This window comes from Chaetodon auriga, chromosome 14 (assembly GCF_051107435.1).
Source record: "Chaetodon auriga isolate fChaAug3 chromosome 14, fChaAug3.hap1, whole genome shotgun sequence".
Classification (NCBI taxonomy): Eukaryota; Metazoa; Chordata; class Actinopteri; order Chaetodontiformes; family Chaetodontidae; genus Chaetodon; species Chaetodon auriga.
In genome coordinates, this window is record NC_135087.1 from 3,900,594 (window position 1) to 3,920,527 (window position 19,934).

The 19,934-nt window shown below is 42.1% G+C and overlaps 2 protein-coding genes across 2 annotated transcripts; both read left to right on the top strand.

Annotated features, from left to right (window-relative positions):
- Positions 1-4,818: 4,818 nt before the first annotated feature.
- On the top strand, positions 4,819-6,308 carry LOC143331804 (G-protein coupled receptor 151). Its single transcript, XM_076748975.1, has one exon. The coding sequence runs from the start codon at positions 4,845-4,847 to the stop codon at positions 5,976-5,978; it is 1,134 nt and encodes a 377-aa protein (XP_076605090.1). The 5' UTR covers positions 4,819-4,844; the 3' UTR covers positions 5,979-6,308.
- Positions 6,309-13,580: 7,272 nt separating this feature from the next.
- mavs (mitochondrial antiviral signaling protein) lies at positions 13,581-19,901 on the top strand. Its single transcript, XM_076749560.1, has 5 exons — positions 13,581-13,670; positions 15,428-15,550; positions 15,818-15,998; positions 16,393-17,150; positions 17,790-19,901. The coding sequence occupies exons 2-5, from the start codon at positions 15,428-15,430 to the stop codon at positions 18,513-18,515; spliced, it is 1,788 nt and encodes a 595-aa protein (XP_076605675.1). The 5' UTR covers positions 13,581-13,670; the 3' UTR covers positions 18,516-19,901.
- Positions 19,902-19,934: the final 33 nt, after the last annotated feature.

Consider the following 19,934-nt stretch of genomic DNA (forward strand, 5'->3'; position numbering starts at 1 on the left):
GCAGCTCATCACTGATCGAACACGGATTTATTCACACAAGCAGCGAAATTAAAACTGTTAAAGAGCTGAAATTCATCCGCTGTCTGGTGTGTGAAGATGCTGTAAGTCAAGTGGCTTCCATCCACAGGTTGTCGTGGAAACTGTCAGTCAGTCAACAGCCTATAGGAGCCACTTGATGTCGGCAGCCATCGCTCTCCATCATGAACTCCGCTTCATGTTTGGGGAACTTGAAAGCAGCCATGCAAAACAGGGTCGCAACATCAACAGCAAATTGCTAATCACTTCTCCACTTCTGAGCAATGACATCAATAAGGAGAGGCTCTGGCAACAACACGGTTTATGTCCGCGGTTACCTGAGGAGACCCTTTTACCTTTGATCTCTCTGAATGACGCCAATGACAAAAAACTGCTTTTGTTTTCTTTGATACTGTAAAAGCTTTTATGCATCAAGGGATTTGGGACAAAAATGTATCATGGCAAGGGTTGCTTTTTATGGTAGATATCCCCGTGGTGGAAAAAGTACTTCATCTTTGTTTCTACTCGGGACCGTCTCCAAAGGGAACATTACTGGAGTTCATTTAGACTCTTACCGAGCTCCGGGTTTTTGTTCATGCTCTCCCCCCTCCTCTCTCTCATTTTCTTTTACTGTTATTTTGTCCTTCTCCGGCTCTGGAAGCCTTGAGGGAATGTGAGGGATCCAACTCTGGCACAATACTGATTCAGTCTCAGCTGGAGTGGTGGATGCAGAGATGAGAAAGAAAAGAAAAAAGGCATTTGCTCTTATATCTGAGTTGGTCTGGGTTGTTTTCAAGAAAAAGACCCACAATTACAGTCTGAGTACCAGACACTAAACGTAGGCGCACGAACAATTCAAAAATACCTCTTTCATCCTTTTGAGACCCCGCTGAGAAGCCGTTTTGTGCCGAGATGCGACTTTTTTCAAATGGTGCACAGTAGAAAATGACAGCACATTAATGGAGCTTTTAAACGATAATAACAATCATGACTGACAGAGAGATAACACCTCATGAGGGCTAAATCTTCTTCCAGTAATTTCTTTCAAGTAATTTTCCCCCTCAAATGGATTAATAATTGAGCTTTTGACTGGATAATGATTTGTTTCATTGATTCACACCTCCAGTTACATTAGAACAAGCCGGGGAGTTTACAGCCATGCTGCCAGCTCTGTGTGCACAGCACTGCTGCAAGCTAAATGCTAATGCTAGCATGCAGTGCTAACATGCTGTTTGATAACATATAATGTTTGCCATTAGCGTGTTAGCATGCTTACATTTGATAATAAGCACCAAACACAAAGTACAGTTGAGGCTAATAGGAAGGTCATCAGTTCTGCAAAGTACTGATGTGATGATGGCGCCGAAGTCATTTAGAGTCATCCTCATTATGATTCATCCTCTGGGCATCATGAGTATCTGCACAGCATCTTATTGAAATCCATCAGTTAGTTAAGATATTTCTCTCTGGAGTACAGTGATGGACCAAAAGACTTCCATTAACATCCCGAGAGCTATGTCACTAGCATGGCTAAATATTCCTGCGAGGCTATTGCAGTAACCATAGTACAGCTTTATTTAAGGTGATAAATTACTAGATTGAAGTACTGGTTATTATGGAGTTCCTCAAGGGAGCGTACTGGGGCCCGTTCTATTTTCTTTATTTACACAACATCATACAAAATTTGATGCAGACATTCATGATGACAGGATGAATCCAGCTGACTCTGGTGATCCCCTGACTTTTCCTCCATAGTGCCATCAACAGGTCAGAGTGTCAGTTTGTCCAGTTCTTTGGTTTGTGCCCAAACGCCTGCCAAACCAATGACACTCCCATCATCCTCAGCTGCGCATTGTGTATTGTGCTAATTACCAATGTTAGCATGCTAAAAAGCTAAACTTGGATAAGTTAAATGGTCAAAATGGTCAACATTATACCTGATTAGCAACAGCATGCTAGCATTGTCACTGTTAGCATGTTAGCATTAAGTTCCATACACTGCTGCACACAGCCTCATAGAGCTGCTAGCAAGGCTGTGGACACTTAGTTTTAAACTAAAGTCCATATCTTTTTAATCTGGTTTTTAATTTGGGATAATCTGACCATGTCAGGTCTTCACTTTTTATTCATATAATTTCTATTGGTTTTATTGCCATTGTTTTTAATGTTTTATGATATAAAAGAATGTTTTTCTTTGTGCTCCTGCCTATTTAAATATTTGTTTTCTGCTTAACGTCATTTGTAATCTTCTTAAATGACGCTGCATGTCTGCATGAAAGCTGCTACATAATTTGGGTTATTATTATTTATGTTATTAAATATAATGAGAATATGGTCTTGTTATGTGGAGAAATCATGACAGCATCTCTGTGTAAACAAATGCACATTTGAGTGTTTGGTTCACATTACTGATAGTTTTCCAGAGGTGAAATCAGTGGGAGCTGAAACCTACTTGTATTCTTAGCCTTGCACAGTCCACAACATATCAATTATCTCTGATTACTGCACGCCGTGAGGGCAGCACTCCTGCTTGTGCTATTATATCATCTCTAAATACCACCAGAGCCTTTTCCCCCTCTGCACCGACGCTATGTAACTGTTCATTTATTAGATCAGAAGCTCCAGAGTCACTTAAAAAGCCTCTCTATCCATCCATATCTCACACTACTTCATCATGCCTCACATCTTCCTAACCCCATACTGTGATGGTGGCTCCGGTCTCCTAGCAACCAGCCCTCTTAGAGGAGGTGACAGCATTTGAGTGGGCACCCTCACCTCTCCACATACAACCCCCCCCACCCCACCCGCCAACCCCTCACCCTCTCTCCTCTTCATCATCCGGATGCTCTTCAAGTCAAGTAAACACACCTCGCTCTGCGGTGCAGTCTGCTTCATGCACTTACGCATCACAATCACTGTGTTAGACTGATAACGAGCCTGTACTGTCATGTTGTTTCACTCATTCACTCAGATTTGAATCAGTGAATCGCTATGCGAGCACCTCAAGTTAAAGCAGACATAATGTGGTCCATTCATATTTACTTTGACCTCAGTACTGAACTTGTGGAGCAGATCGGGTGTCGACCACAACGTGATCCACATTAAATACAGTTTCATTGCCAGTGTCTTTATAAAAATTCAATGATTCAACGATCAGTACATTCTTCAGTTAGCAGGTTGCTAACTCAGATCTGTTTCCGCAGATACTCCAAACTGAGGTTTCAGATTCTATATAATGGGAGGAAAAAGCTGATGGTTTGGTGATAAAGCTAACATTAACAAATATTCATTGGATTCTCACTCTCTAATAAACCACTGTGTCTGCATGTTAGTAAGTCATTTTTAAAGGGTTTTTATATAAACCAGCAAGTCTGCAGGTGTCAGACATAACCAAGCTGATTTGTTGCCTGAACAATAACCAAAGCGGACTTTTCACAACATTGAAAACAGGTTTATTATTGTTCCCAGAGAGCTTTATTTTGAAATTGTAACAGGACGTTATATATTTATTATTGTTAGCTTGACCGTGAAGCCCTGCACTTACTGATCCAAACTGTGTATTTAACAGATTAACACTGATCTGTAAAGTAGTAATAAGTCATGTATTATTAATAATTAGTCACATAAAAGGTGCTTTATTTGAAAGTGGCACCAGTAAAATGTTGTTGATATGATTCTTAATCAAGTTATTTTAACTGTGATGTTTACTGAACAGCAGCCACCGTGGTCACAGGTGGAAGGTTCTGGATAATGATAAATACTACAGCGCAGTGCTACATTAGCACAAGCAGAGAAAGTCATCACCATGACTCAGAAAGGCTGATTACACAACAATATCTACAGACGTTTAGCTAAATGTGTGTTTTACTGCATGAGTTCCGTTTTTCATTTGAGAGAAACAACAACAACAACAACAACAACAACAACAACAACAACAACAACAAACTTTTTGAAAAGTGACATGGTGTCACTTTAAATGTTCTTCAATGCACCTTTAAATGTTTTGTGAATGGACAGAATGAGTGTCTTTAGGGGCCAGAAATACTTGATTTGATCCTCAGTAGACCATAGTTTTGCCTTAAACGTTGTTTATTCTTCTCAGTTTGCCACAGAATGGACGATTCAGGTCATTAATGTTTGACACGACTGAGCCTGGGATAGTTTTAAAAGGGTGTTTCTGCAAAGTTTGGAAAATTTGAGCCACCAATTCCGCAATTTAAGAGAACCATGTTTAATCATTTTAAAATGATTTGAAGGGTGTTTTGTAGTTGCATCCTTTTTTTAAAAAAAAAAAAATCCATTCCTTGATTTGATTAGTTTTCAGACATTTCATATGTTGGTACAGCATGCCATTATATGTCAGGGATTCCAGTCAGTCACAGCTCTGTGCTTCATATCTAACATACACAGAGTTAACTAACAGACACCCAGAAGATCCAGAGGATGTTTTTTTTTTTTTTTGGTACATATTTCTGACACGCCACACCAGCCGGGATCCCTCTGTGGTTTCAAATGTAAATCACATCACGCTGCGCTAACATTTGGGCTGGCTGCAGCCTGGAGCCACACTGGCAAAATGACGTGAGTGCTTGACGATGCTAAATGGCAGCACTTGAAATAGCCTACCTGCCAGCCCGCTCACCCACTTGCCGATGCGATCGCGACCCCATTAAGAGCGTTTCAGCACCGCGGCGCGCTGGACAGCTCCACCGCCTTTTCCCCTCCAGGACGTTAAATCTGCGGAGAAAAAGTGGAACTCGAAAACATTTTCATCTCATTTCTTTCTTTTTTTTTTTACTTGAATGAACTTTAAAGTCACAAGGGAAGACATGGATACTGATCGACCTGCAAACGTCTCCTTTTTTGATTTTGTTGGAGGAGTTCAACTTCTCCAGGGGGAGGACACCAGGACCGCCATGCCTGTCATCCTGATCGGGATCTGCGTGTCCGGAGCAGTTGGGAATTTGCTCGTTTTGCTGATTTTCATCCGTGACTTTAAAAACGGGAAGGGCTCTGAGGTGAAGGCGCTCCTCGCCTCTCTGGCCTCCACAGACTTGGTGATCCTGCTGCTGTGCGCCCCCGTGCGCGCCATCACCTACTACAAGCAGACCTGGACCTTGGGGAGTTTTGTCTGCAGCACCACGGACTGGTTCCAGCACTCGTGTGTGGTCGCAAAAACTTTAATCCTCGCAGTCACCACCAGAGCCAAACACACGTTTGTCCCCAGCACCTCCACGGGGCCCCTGTACAGCCCGACGTGGATTCACGGAGCCCTGGCGTTCGTTTGGATTGTGTCGATGATGTTTCCGATTCCCCAGATGCTTTTCTCCTCTTTGGTGCAGCATGGCCGCGAGACTGTTTGCGTCTCTCAAATGCCAGTGTGCGCGTCTGAATTCATGAGTTTGTTCTACAAGATTTATCCAACTGCGACCTTTGTGGTGCCGGTCATCTTCACACTTGCCTACTACACAAAAACGTTGCACTCTGCGGTGAACCACGCGCCCAGCCCGCAGCACCAGAGCAAGGTTATCCTGGTTTTACTGTGTCTGAGCGGCGCACTCGGGCTCATGCTGCTGCCTGAGTGGGGGACTTTCACCTGGATCAGGCTTGGGTACAACAAACCTCCTGTGGGTTTGATCATCTTTGCGCAAGTCCTCCTTTACGCATGCAGCTCCATCTCTCCGGTGATCCTGATGACCATGTACGACGACGTGCGCCAAGGACTGATCGCCATCTGGTTCATCGCGACCTGCAGAGGCTCAAAGCAACTCCCCAGCAACAAGTGTCCGAAAACGGAGGGGAACGGGGCAGAAGTCGGAGCCAACGCCGTCACCAACGCGGTCTCACCGGACAAGGAGAAGACCTTCCCGGACGTGGAGCACTTTTGGACGGGGCGCAGGAACACGCAGGTCGAGGAGGAGCAGGATCCGGTTCCGTGGGAGAGAGAGGAGAAAATGTTGTAGTGAATCAGATGTTTTTCTAGCAGAAGAGTTTATCTTGTTCTCAGCTGGCTTCTAGTGTGTTCGACCCACAGTAGTGGCCTGTTTGCTGTCGTGAGCTTGATTAGATGTAAAATAAACTTGTAAGCGACCATGTTTTGGTGTTACACATGTTTCTACTATCTATTTTGAGTATTTTGTTCTTGCCTGCAGGTTTGCTGCGCTGTCAAGTAGAATAACACTTTTATTAGTTGAGGTTTGTACAAATATGTGTAAATATCCAGGACACTCAAGCATCAAGGGGTCTGTTGTGATTGTACGTGTGGTGAAAAACGTGGATATTAAACATTCTCAAATACGGACTGCTGCGTGTGTTTTTTCAGAGGGTATAAAATACTCACCTTAATCACAGATAAAATACAATTCCACCATCAAATCTCTCCATTTAATTCAGAAGATTACGAGGTGACGTGCACTGTGCTAACAGATCATTTCTCCATATTAAATTCATGAGTAATCCAGCTGCATGTTTTAGGTCAAGTCAATCATCATATTTCAGTGAAAGCAGCATTTTGGCAGTTTTGACAAGACATGACACCAACAGTCAGTAAGGGGTCATAAAAGTGTATTATGTGGTGATATTTCAGAGCATAGGTGTTAAACAAATGTGTGCAAACCATATTCAGGATGTATAAGCAGTGGTGGACTCAGATCTTTTAAGTAAAGGTAGCAGTACCACAGTGTAGAAATACTTACAGGTTAAAGTCCTGAATTCACATTTGACTCAGGTAAAAGTAGAAAAGCAATAGCATTAGTACATACTTAGAGTACTAAAAGAAAAATTTACGTATCACTGAATAAGAATGACTGATGCATTTATGTTCTCATCACTTTAATGTTGTAGCTGGCAAAGGTGGGGTTTGATTACTTTTTGATTACTTTATTTACTGTTGGGCAGCTTTTGAAAGTCTGATCTTAACCTATAATAATGAAACATAATGTAGTTGTTGTTTTTACAGTAATCCAAAATTGCAAAGTAAAAAGTAAGTAATGTGAGCAAATAAATGCAGTGAAATAAAAAGTTCACTATTTGCCTCTGAGCTGTAGTGGAGCAAAAGTAAAGTAGCATATGGTGGAAATACTCACAAGGTAGAAGTAGTACATGTATTTAAGTATGAATGACAGTCATTATATGAACTATGATCTCATGGGAGAAGTTCTGATTGGTAACACTTTAATTCTCTTTATTAGCATTTAGAAGCAGTATATAAACATTTAACTCATGGCTCATAACACACTATCCATATGGACATTTAGTCATATTGATTTACATAATACTGTGTCATAAGTCATTTATTAAACATTCATAAACTGCTAAGTACAGAACATTGATAAACACTAAAAGATGTTCTGTCACCTGCACATAACCACATCATAATGTGTTATAAACACTTTATTATACGTTTATAAGCTTCTTATAGATGGTAGATATGGAGGGTTAAAGTACTTTCATTTTCTGGTCGTAGTCACTTTTAAAGGTAGACAATATGAATAAAAGTACAAATAGAGTCATATAAATGTCTAGAGGAAGAACTGAAGCTTTCATTACACAGCAGGAGTTTGTAGAAGGAGCTAATTTTGACTTCTTATGTCATAAAAACAGTTTATTCACATTTTAAATAGTTAAAACGAAAAATCAAGACCTGTTAGGTACTTAAAAAGGGTATTTGGTGATGTAGACATTGTAGACCTCGGTGTGATGTATATGGATGGACAGATGCCCACCAACCCGTCCGTCCCACATGACCTTCGTCAGCAGGATAACCTTTCAGTGGTCGTGAAAAGAAGCCTGCTTTTAGTCATCTGTGTGTTTACCAGTAAAGCAGCGGCCGCCCGTGGCGCCGACGCCCCGGCTGATTTGACATTTTAGTCTGCCTGAGTGAAAAGAAAGGTTACAGGTTGAAGAGAAAAAAAAACAAGCTCTTCAGCATGATTGTGCTCCTGCACATAATTTATTCATTGACAATAGACCATGTCTCCAAATGTCTGCCCCGAGGTCACCTGGTTTTTCATTTTATGATTCACTGTATTTTTAAGGCTCTCCATCATACGAGGATACGACGCCGAATAACAGACTTTTTGTTCAGCCAATCAAGGAGTTAATTTAATAGACAAATCCACAAAATGATTTGTTCTGTACTTTTTCTCCAACATTAATTAAAGATAGAGACACTGTTCTGCTGACAGCAATGTGCTCATATACTTTCAGGGAATAAATTATAAAGAAAGAAATGAAAAAATGTCAATTTTATCGAAAACCTGGTAAACCTCTAAAACAGGTGTAAAACATAATTAATCAGAATGTGACACTTTGCTAATACTCAACTGAAAACAGCACAAAGTCAATATATTTAATGGGGTTAAGACCTACATGCAGTGCCACCACAACACACCAATAAAGTTTCTTTTGATGGACTCTGAGTTTCTTGAAACAAAATCAGGAAGTGCAGGGCAAAACTCCTGGTCAGGGACTGAAGACTGATGTATTCATGAGGGAAGTCTTGCATGGAAACAAAGAACAATCTGGCCCCGACTGAGTGTGGGAGAACAGCCTAAGTACTTGACTGATTGGAATGAGTCTCAGGTGTGTGATCAGGTGAGTGGGCAGGTAGGCGTGGCTGAGTGTGGAAAAGTACCAGCTGAGCAGGTGACGAGAGGGCAATGGCAGCAGGTCAGAGGCTGAATGAAGTGTCGCAGGGTCAGTAAATACAGTTCGTTTGCAGACGATTGTGTTCTGTTTTCTTGGGAAAAAATGTAGAATCTGAGAGGAAATATTCACCCTTAAGTCTCAAACTGATGAGACAGGACTGTGTTTTGACGATAGGGAAGAGTCCAGGGTGGGAGAAAAGCGTACGTCTAACAGAGGGAGTCGGTTAATGAGGAAGAAGATGAGTAGAAGCCAAGAGTCACCAGTTCAGAGAGCAGATCCAAAAATAGAATTCTTGATGAGCTCCAATCAGAGATCACAGGAGCCAGAAGGTAATCAATCAACCCGTCTCCTGGTGTTAAACGATCGCAGTCGTCCGAGCGTCTGATGCAGCTCAGGGATCCTTCACGCCACTAAAATCTCGCTGTGACTTCAAATAAACAAGAATCTCAATGCATTCGAACTTGCCTGGCTTGGTTTAGATCAGTTATCTGCAGTTTTTTTGCTTGGCTGCTACAACACACTGGACTTGAACGCAACGCAGATCACACTACACCATGACCCAGACCAGGCACTTACAGATCAGGCAGACGCAGCCTTCATGCACTTAGCAGAGGATCGAGGTCGGGACGCTTTCTCATAACCCAGAGCGATCTGTGGCAGGTCAACTGTCTCCTTGCTGACTCCTCATGAACGATACAGCTGTGTTTGAATGAAAAGAAACCAGCCACCAAACATTTTATGAGAGGAACTGTCTGCAACAATTTCTCTTTTTTATATAGACAGTATGTGGAAATATCCATTTTCTGAGCAGCAATAGTGATGCATGTTATGTAATGTTGTGTAATGCAGCCACAATGCTTGATTCATTTGGCTGTTTAAACATAATGCTGGCATGAAAGAAATTAAACTGCCTTTGGGGGATAAAGTCAATAAGGGCCCGTATTCCTTATGTTACATGTATGCTCCACAGAGGAGGAAGAGCTCTCTTTAGCGTGCACATAGTTCAATACATCAATGAAAGCCATGGCATTCATCATTCATGCAGTCAGTGAGCTTGTTGGTATGTCGGTGAAGGGTGAGCCGTGTCTGGAGGGCACCCTGTAGATCACCTGGTAGAGCTCGAACTGCATGGAGTCCTTAATGCAGCTGCCCAGGTTGGATTCCAGCCTGAGGCCCCTCGCTGCCTCTCTCCTGCTGTCACCGCCGCAGACAAAGTGGAAATGCTGAAAAAATCATCACTAAAGAAAGGAGGGGTTAGCCATGTCTGCACCAGACTGAGCTAATGAACGTTGTACTTCACCCGAGTATTTTCTTTTCCTGCCAGTTTCTGCATCTGTTCCACTACAGCTCAGAGGGAAATATTGTGTTTTTCACTTGACTGGATTTGATCATGAATCCTGATTTTCACTGGTGTACTTCAGTACTCATAAAGTTTGTAATTTAGCAACTATTTACCCTTGAAGTATACTCAAGTATACTTAAAAGCAGTACTCCAGGACTGCTTTTAATCATTTATACTTACATACTTTTATTTCAGTGCCATTTTCAATACAGGGCTGTAGTATTTTACTGTGTGGTATGAGTGAATTTACTTCAGTAAAGGAGCTGAATACTCCCTCCACCACTGCCAAACTGAATCAGTACTGAAGCCTGAGCTGAGACATTTGTGCTGTGTGTCTTCTATGCCAGTGTCTCTTAGCAGTGTGCTGTGCTGTTAAAGCTGAAGGCCTCTGAACAGAGTACAGTCCTGCTCTCTTATTGGGATGTACATGGTGTTTTTTCTCCCCACTCAACCGTGATGGATTGTTGCTACAGCCTCAGGCGCTCGCTGTGGCTTTATTTGTATCCTCCTTCCTGCTAAAGAAGGTTTGCCCTGCAAGATATGAAAGGTTTGAAGCAGACTGGAGTCAAATAGGACTCACTAATAGTTTTAGTATTTCCTCTGAGCTGCATGGAGAGTTTTTACCATGTAAATATAGATTAGTATTGTTTCATATTGCTCTGAAGTGATTTTCATAGTCCTAAAAATGTCATAATAACGCTGATAATGAACTGTCTGTGTCTAGACTGCAGGCCAAATATGAGCAGTGCTTTCACCACATAATTAAAAGCAGGAATCGTCCTGATGATAAACTCAGATCATCAGATTTTCATAAGAACACATCTTTGGTTTCCTACTCCATGCAGCTGATTGAACACAACAGTAATTCTGCCTGAATCCAGTTCACATTTACTTTTCTAAACATCCTCCTGGGGAAAATCCTGTGGCAGCTTTGTATTTACAATTCAGTTTACTCAAAAATACACAGAAGACATTCAACAGCCCCCAAGGCCGAACAGACAAAGACAGGAGCGCCACCCAGATGCAGAAACAACAAAAAGAAAAGCACGAAAGGCGATGTCACAAAGTAGTACCACCCACATTTGATTGACAGGTGATGTCTGGGAAGTGCAGTGCAGAACAAACACAGCAATGAGCACCAGCAGGTGTGCTGCAGGGCTGTGAAGACTCAGGTCGGTTAGATTTAGTCAGTCAAAACAACATGTACGAGATGGATGTAGGAAGAAGAAAAGGAGGAAAAACACTGAAGCAGCACATCAGTCTCATGTAAAATATGACAAAACCTATGTTACTCTGAAGTTCACCCTCAATATAATGTGAGAGATTTGTGTCTTTGAGGTGTTTATTTCTTCTTTCCCACAAAAAAACTGAGCTGCTGACAAAACGAATCTGTGTCTGTCACAAAGGCGACGCTGTTCATGCTTCAGCAAAGACGATTTCTCCCTCTTTGCAACATAAATCTGCGAGGGACGTGGCTCTACTGAGGGCAGTGCATTTAACCTATGAGGCAATCAAATATCATCAAATAAAATATAAGAGCATATAATCACATAACATCTTTACATTCAAACAAAGCAATCAAACATATTAAATCCCTGTTTAACAGAAACGCAATACAATGAATCACCATCCTGCCTGATGTCATTATCCATCCCACAGTCAGATCACCAGGACTCTGTTCGTGCTGTTAACACACAGCTGTTAATAAAGATGTACATTCAATAAGATTATTGTCACGCAGAGACGGATCTCCTGTTAATAAATATCATTGGAGGCACAATCATTTCTCTTACGTTTTTTTTTAATGCATTCTGTGTTTTTGCTGAGCAGTCTCACACAGCCTCGGACTCCTCGTGTCTCAGTGAGTAAGTGGCGCCACCTTCTGGTTTGAAATGAGCATAAGCCGTGATTCCACTTCATGTTCCTGCTGTGGGGTAATAACATACTGCTATACCTGTAATTTAAGGTCCTACAACTATTGTGTTTGTCATTGTTTCGCAGACGTTGTTAAAAATGCAGACTATAGGAGACCTGTTTGTTGGCTCATCTGTTGTTTTTCCTTTTACAGACTTTAATTCCCAGCAGGGGATCAATAAAATTTATCTAGTTTTCTTCAATGATCGAGTTTCAGAACTATGACAGTTATAATGGTAAAGTGTAAAAAGGCAAAGCGGTCTACAGAGGGGCCAAGTTCACTGTGTGGCAATTAGTTTGTTTAATTAGATTAACTGCAAAAAATTAGTTTGGTGCGATGTACTACTAAAGGAGAATAGTACCTGAAATAAGTTGGGCCTTAAAGGAGGTCCTTCATTTTCATTCTTGTCTTGTGATTTGAACAGCAGAAGGGCCCTCTGTCAAACTGTAGCTGTAAAACCTTTATTGCTCAGGCAATATAATACTATTATATAATATTGTGCTTCTCGGCCGGAGTAATCAGTCAGTTCATAGAGCTGAAACACCAGAACTGCAAAAGAACTCTAATATTAGCTCACAGAGTAATTCCAAGGTGTTGATGTTGTTGTTTGTGCTGCTGAAAGGTCAAAAAGGCAGCGCTGCTGAGGTATATGCAGATAGAAGTATGGATTAAGGATGAGGGTAAGTATAGACACTGGAATAAATAAACCAGAGTTGCTACTGCTGTTGATTATAGTTGTTGCACACAGATTAACCATGATTAAATGCAGATTAGTACATTTGCAATCTGTGCTGCATACTAAAATACATCACTGTGTGTGCATGATGATAATAGCACAATATAACTGCAAGTACATTACAAGGATCTGAGCATTTCTTCACCCCTGAATATCAGTGCGTAAACCATGAAGAAAGTGTACATTCTGCCTATTTTATGATCCTTCCAGTGGTGGAAGAAGTATTCAGATTATTTAGGCTATTTAAGTAAAAGTAGCTGTACCACACAATAAAATACTCAATAACAAGTAAAAGCTCTGCGTTCAAAATGTAAGTAAAACCATGAATGTAACATGAATAAAAACTACCTGAATATCAAAAGTGTTATTCTTAATCATCGTAACACTGGATTATTAGTCTGGACGCATCGATGTGTAAGTAGTCACTGCTTTATGTACTATTATTGAATCAGTCTATCATATTTCTGATAATCATCAATGTTTTGCATGTAAACTCTTAATCTGTAGAGTAACGAGGAACTGTAGCTGTCACATAAAGGTGGAGTAGAGGTATGAAGCAGCGCGAAATATACATATTCATGCACAAGTACGTCAAATTTGCACAGTATTTGAGTTAAAATATGTATTAACAATCTACCACGGTCTACTGCATGCACAGATAACACAGTATATCCCCCCTCTCCCTCTTTGTCCATGTGAACGGATTAGGATCAGGGATTATAGGCAGATGTAAACCAGAAGTCGAGCTCCAATCTCATTCCGCTGCACTCACAGCAGAGGAAATGTCACGTTTAGGGTCAAGATTAAGCACGTCCCGCCTTCGTTTAAAGCCCGACCTCGTTTCTATTGGTCAATTATTTTGATTGACGGTACTCTCGTCCAATAGGAACCGAGAATGGGATCTCCCGGGACTACCGCTGCGCAGATGTGTGAGAAGAAGACAGCGCAGGTTTCAGTTGGAGAGAGAGCGTTAGAGAAGGTCTCACGAACTGCCCAACACCGAAACACGAAAGGTGAGTCCGAGATTATGAGACATTACGTGAAATGAAGCTAAATGAATTGTGTAACTTCACTGAATTGGCGTTTCATTGAACACTTTGGTCAGTTTTGGCCTGTCAACTGCGGAAACAGCGGTGACATTAGCTAACTCAGGCTGTGTCGTATTTGTCAGTTTAAAGTAGCTTGTACACAACTTTAACGGCTCATTTCTGTTCGCTAACGTCAGCTCTCCTGGGGTAGTTTTCACGACATATTTTAACAATTTACATGCGGATATCAGTCTGTAGCATTCGTGTGCAGTCTTACCGACCCCTTTACTTAGTTGTTTTACCCCCAAAATAGTCTTTGTTAACGATATTTCAGTAATGTACAGGCAGATTTCCTTGTTTGTGTGCAGCCATTGTTAACCGACCGAGGCTTTTCGCCAAAACTGGCTCGATAAGTTATTTCCTCATGCCAACATACAAATCTAAATGTCTCTGCTTTCACTTCTTGTCAACTCTTTGCAAGCTTGTCTTTCCTTGCAAGCTTCCGGAGACTGAAAAGAGGGCAAGACACGAGGCAGTCAGTGTGAGATTTTGCTGAGACGAATCTGTTATGGTTGAAATTTGACCCAGAGTCTTGGAAAGCGGAGGAGAATGGCAAGACAAGAGCCGCCGTGACCTGCCAGCTTAGAGGTCATTCAATTGGCTCAGTTCTGCATAGTTTGACCTTGTTTCAAGGTCTTTGTTCTCCCTCCCACACAACCTTCCTTGTCTTGTTAATCTGCAGTCTCTCATCAATTTAGATGCATGCTTGAAAGTAATACGAATTTCCCAGATTCCACTATAGGCGTGAACACAGCGCAGTGTGTGTACCTGACAGGTTGTGTGTGTGTGTGTGTGTGTGTGTCAGCAAAACCATGGCCTCTGAGGGCTAATGATACAGTGAGGAAGACTTTGCTCTTTGGTTGCTGCGTCTGACATTTATTCCAGTATGAGACGCAGCCAGATTGCTGCTGTCGCACGTTTACACTAAACTTTAACGCGCCGCTCCTCGCTGTCCTGTGAAAACTTTCCTCCTGACTGAACCTGACAACAGATTACTCCAGATGACTGTTTAGGCACAAACACAGTGAAGGTTTTAAGGTGTATTCAATACAAAGAAGTGTGGTCAAGCCTCCTCTTTGACCCTGACAAGCCTCAGCAGTGTGTGGGCGTGTGTGGAGTAAGACGTCTGAGGCTTCCATGCTGCGCAGATGAAGTTTAGGTATTTAACTGTCTGGAGGTGATTAATCAGTGACTAGTCAGGACCTGTTCACTTTCCTCTCCAAACACTGGCAACCTTGAAATGTAGGAGTGACGTCCTCCCCTTGAAAATGACAAGAAAGGGTTGCAGCTGTGCAGAGAGTCACTTCCTGTCTTTTCAAATGTTTCTCCTGAGCTGAAACTGAAGGGAAAATGAATTTTTTCCTTTTCCCGTAGCTGCATGCTGGCTGATATTCACTTTCACTTTCAGTTTCATTGAATAAAAATCCCCAAACTGTGGCACACAACAAAGATTAGGTTTCATCAGTCTTTACAGTACTTTAATATCTCATATGTAGTAAAGAGAAAGCTTAGAAGTAGGGAATGTGGCCAGTGTGCCTTGTTGTCTTTGGTGGTTTCTAAAATGCACACTGTGTATTTACTGAAGAAGCCCCTTTGCCAAATGCCACCATACAAACCAGGTATCAGGAGTAAAAATTCTAAACGTTTTTTCCTGTTGTCTGTTTTTGTCCACTTTCTCTCAGATGTCGTTTGCCAATGACAAACTGTACAAAGGATACCTGCTGCGGAATATGCCCACCATTGTGAGCAAAGTGAAAGTGAGAGAGATAGTGACCCATCTGCCTTGCTTGACTGATCACGACAGGGTAGGTGTCATTAGGTATAAGGACCCAGAACTGGGGCTTAGTATAATGTATTGGTACCAGTATCCAAATTAACACCAGTGCTAATACAATGCTGAAATTTCAGGACACATGTCAAAAAACATGCTTCTCATCTTAAACTGAAGCTCTCAAATATTAAATGTTGCACGAACACAAGCTGCACATGAACTTCGTCCAAAATTGTCCTTATCCTTAGTGCTCTAAGTGTTTATTTTCTTATGCTTTTCTTTTCTTAAAATCTAATTATAGGAAAACATAGAGGCAAAAAGAGAGATATGTGGGAACTATGACAGCATGGTGCTTCTTCTGGACTGTCTAAAGAGAAGAGAGAACTGGCCGGAGCAGTTCATCGCAGCACTCGAGGCGTGTGATCATACAACTTTGGCAGCTGAGATTAGAGCAGAATACGACGCTCTGAAAGGCATCAACAGTAAGTCAGCAAGTCAAGTATTAGTACTATAGTGTAGAGTTTAATAGAATTTGCTCTTTATATTTAGTTTATATTTTTCAGTTGGTTGCATCTTGGCCTGCTCTTTAATTTTACTGCCTGTACTTACTATTCTCATTCATTCTATATTCACTAATGTGCTACTTAGTGTGATTGTAAAAGGTCAAAATCATATCGAACATGAGGTTGTTTGTCATTTTTCCACAAAACACTGCAGGGAATAACTCGCTGTATGTGTGCTGCACTTGCAGACTTGAGTCCCCAGTAAATGACAAATGATGCACTGTGCAGTTTCAGGGTTGGCTGGTCCTTCAGGCACTTTAGTCATATGCATTCAAAACAGATTTAAATGACAACATTGTTTGCTCTGCCCTAGATTCCAACCCCAGCTCCCCTCCAACGACTGTCATCAGGGCACACGTCCATCCAGCACCATCTGCCAGTCATCTGTCCGTCCCAGAGAGTGGTGGAAACAGTCAGGCTGCTGTTGCTCTGCCAGCTGAAGCATCAACTCCCCCAAAGCCAGCTGCCCAGGCCTCACCCCCTCTGGAAATCCCCGTGCAGCCACAAGCCCCCCCGAGCTCAGCAGTCCAAGTTCCTGCGGCTGTTTCCCCACCTGAGCCTGTCACTGAGCCTCCACAGGCAGCTCAGAGTGAAGTGGCACCTGCTCCATCAACACCTCCTCCATCCCCTGAAACTCCACACAATCAGGCAACCACAACTCCACCACCTCACAGGGAGATTCATTCTCATCAGGAGCCGGTGGAAAACTCTGAATCAGACATCCAGAGCATCTCCACTGATAATGGTGTGATCCCTGATCAGGTGAGCGCGAGAAACGGCGAGGTATCGATCATCTCTGTGGCCACTCCCCCGCCATCCCACCCCGTGAAACAGTGTGAAACAGGTACTCCGTCCCAGCCAGATCTTCTCCAAGCAGCATCCACCACCACAGAGGTCAGCCCACAGCACAGTCCCTCTCCAAGTCAGATAAACTCAGATGGGACCAACGGATCCTCTTTCCCCATAATGACCCCAGAGAAGCCTCCAGTTCAGGACACCACCCCTCCTGTGGACGTAAGACCTGCTGCTGTCCAGCAGCCCGAAAAGACTTCTAAACCTCCTGCTACACAGGTGAATACCTAAATATGCTAATTTAAGAGTTCTTATCAACAGAACAAATCTGCACTGTCAGTCTCTGGTACTTCCTGTTTTTCTGTCTTCAAATGTTCATCAGGGAAAATTAATTGAATTAATTAAGCGTATTAATTCATGAATTTTACCTGGTGAAGGTATGAGACCTGTTTACATTGGGGAAAGTCATCTATGGAACAACAAAAACACACCACAAAACAATAAAACCATAGCACCGTACATCAAAAATGTCTATTTTGTTAATCACGTTGAAGCATTTTGGATGGAGACTTTGATTGTAGGATTATTCCCTTTTATTATGGGTTTTCTAATTGCTACTGAGGCCAAAGTTAAAGGCTGTTGAGTTTTCCTGGAAACAAAGTACATTCATTGTCGCTGACCAAAGTACATTAAGTGTATCCTTGAGCTCCAACAAATATCTTGAAAGGTTTTCCTTCCTCATAAAACAGCTGAATTTTGACATATTTTAAGTGGTGCGTTGTTAACATTCATGTTCACTAGCTTGCAGTCTTCTTCTTTCTTACCTTTGCTGCGTTACAGCTGCAGACTGCCAATCAGACAGATAGACAAGATGTTAAAAAAATATAGTTGACACGTATTCATCAATTTCACCTGCAGGTTTTTGGAAGCAGCCCGCAGACAGAAGCCTCCCGCCTGCCTGCTGCTGCTGGGATGGACGCCTCTCTCTCTGATGACAACACTGTGTGTCTTAGCAAGCCAGGTCAACTCATCAGCATCCAACCACAAAATCATGGCAGCCCCTCTGTCTCTGCACCCGGCTCACCGGAGGGGCCCTACTCGGGTAACAGTGAGCGACTGGAAATAAGCAGTGTGTCTGTGACCTCTGGCCACGTTCCTACATGCTCTGCTGTCAGCTCCACCGCCGTGAATACAGCGTCTGCACTGACACGCCAGGAGAACGGTATAGCTCTTAACCATAACGAACCAGAGGAAAACCACTACGAGTCACCCTGTCAGAGTTTCGAAATGCAGGATGTGCGGGTGAATGTGGTGCAAGTGTCCGAGGAAATGTCCATCCTGAACCTAGACGGCCAAAGCTCCACACCACAAGCTCAAAGCGTCAACTGTGAAGCAGCCAAGGAGATCACCTCTGCACCATCGCTGTCCACCATTACTGCTGATACTGTATCGAGTGTAAACGCCCCCGCCAGTCAGCACTACCACCCCTCTGAGCCTGCTGATATGTCACCAGAGCTGAAGACACTGCCGGATTCAGAGGAGAAGACCTCCTCTCGCACCCTGCCAGCTAATACAAAGTACATTCTGGCCGCTGCAGGAGTGGGCGCCTGTGCGATGCTGATGGCGTGGAAGTTTAAGAATTAAGGGGATTTCATTCCTTTAAAGGAAGAGAAGATTAGGCTTTAAGGCTTTGGAAAGAGGATCTTAAGGTTATGGTGCCTTATTGTAGTCACTGGCCTGGGCTAGCGTGTGGCAACTGTTTAATAATTACCCATAGTAATAATACCTGACTTGCCAGACCTTTGATCATGTCATTACTTTCATGCCTGATATTAAGTTGGACTGCGTTTTATCCTTTTACCGTTGAATGAAGGTGACCCTAGTGAGCAAAAACCAAATCTACCTTCTTTATTCAAGTAAAGGAACTGGCTTGAGATCTCAGGTTATCTATGCTCTTGCTGCAAATATGTGGTTTGTAATGATAGAAATGTTTCTATGTTCACTTGTGTGATAAGCACTTTTAAGATGGGCGTCTTGGCTGTCATCCAGTGAGGATCAGCGTACCAAAGACCTGAATTTTACTGGATGTGGACTGAAAGAGCACCAGCGTCACACTTGGTAAATTTTCCTTTCCTGTTGATAGTGGGAAGTGGTGCTGTAAATGATGGCCAGTGCACTGTCTCTATTTATTTGTACATATATGTACACTATATAGATATGAAATGATGTATTTTAAGAAAAACTGACATTCCAAAGCAGTTACAATGTCTCAGATATTCAGCATTAACAACACATAATTCAGTTACATACTTTGCAAATGCATCTGTTCATAGTCTAGACCAGTCGCCCCCAAGTGTTTTCAAACCATGGCCCTCCCTGATAATGGCTTTTCTTCCATGGGACCATCCTGTTTCTCTCTGAGCTGGAAAATGTGTTGTGTTAAAAGACAAGTAGCCACCATGAGCTGTCATGTCATTAGCTCCATACTTAACAGTGATTTTTGATTAGTTCTTCTTCTTTTCTATGTTTGAAAACATATTGTCAATGTAAACACCACCTATTTTTTTATGCAATGAGATAATGCATTCAAATGTCCAATAACTGGAATTGGAAATGAGCAAATCGTGTTCCGGTCAGATGGAACTGATTTTGGCAACCACTGGTCTCGAAAAGCAACTGTGTGCTTCCTGGTATTATCTGATGTAGCTGTTTGAGATTAGATTTTATTTTTCCATAGGTTTTCTTCCCCGTTAATTAGAAATAAGTTTGACTGTGTCGTGTTCTGTGACATGAGATTTTACTGTAAATAGCATTGTCAATACAAGAAATGTCACATGAAAAAATATGTAGAAAGTTTTGCACATTTAATAGGATGTTTGAGCTGCAAACATGGTTTGTAGATTAACTGTGCTGTCATTATAATATATATGTAAATTATAATCTCAGTTAAAGTCTGAGCTCAATTTTTATGCACTTGTGTCTAGGTCTGCACTTGAAAATCACTTAAATAAACCTGAAATTATTAAAAAATTCTCAGGAGTTGTTTGGGATTGTGAAACGCTG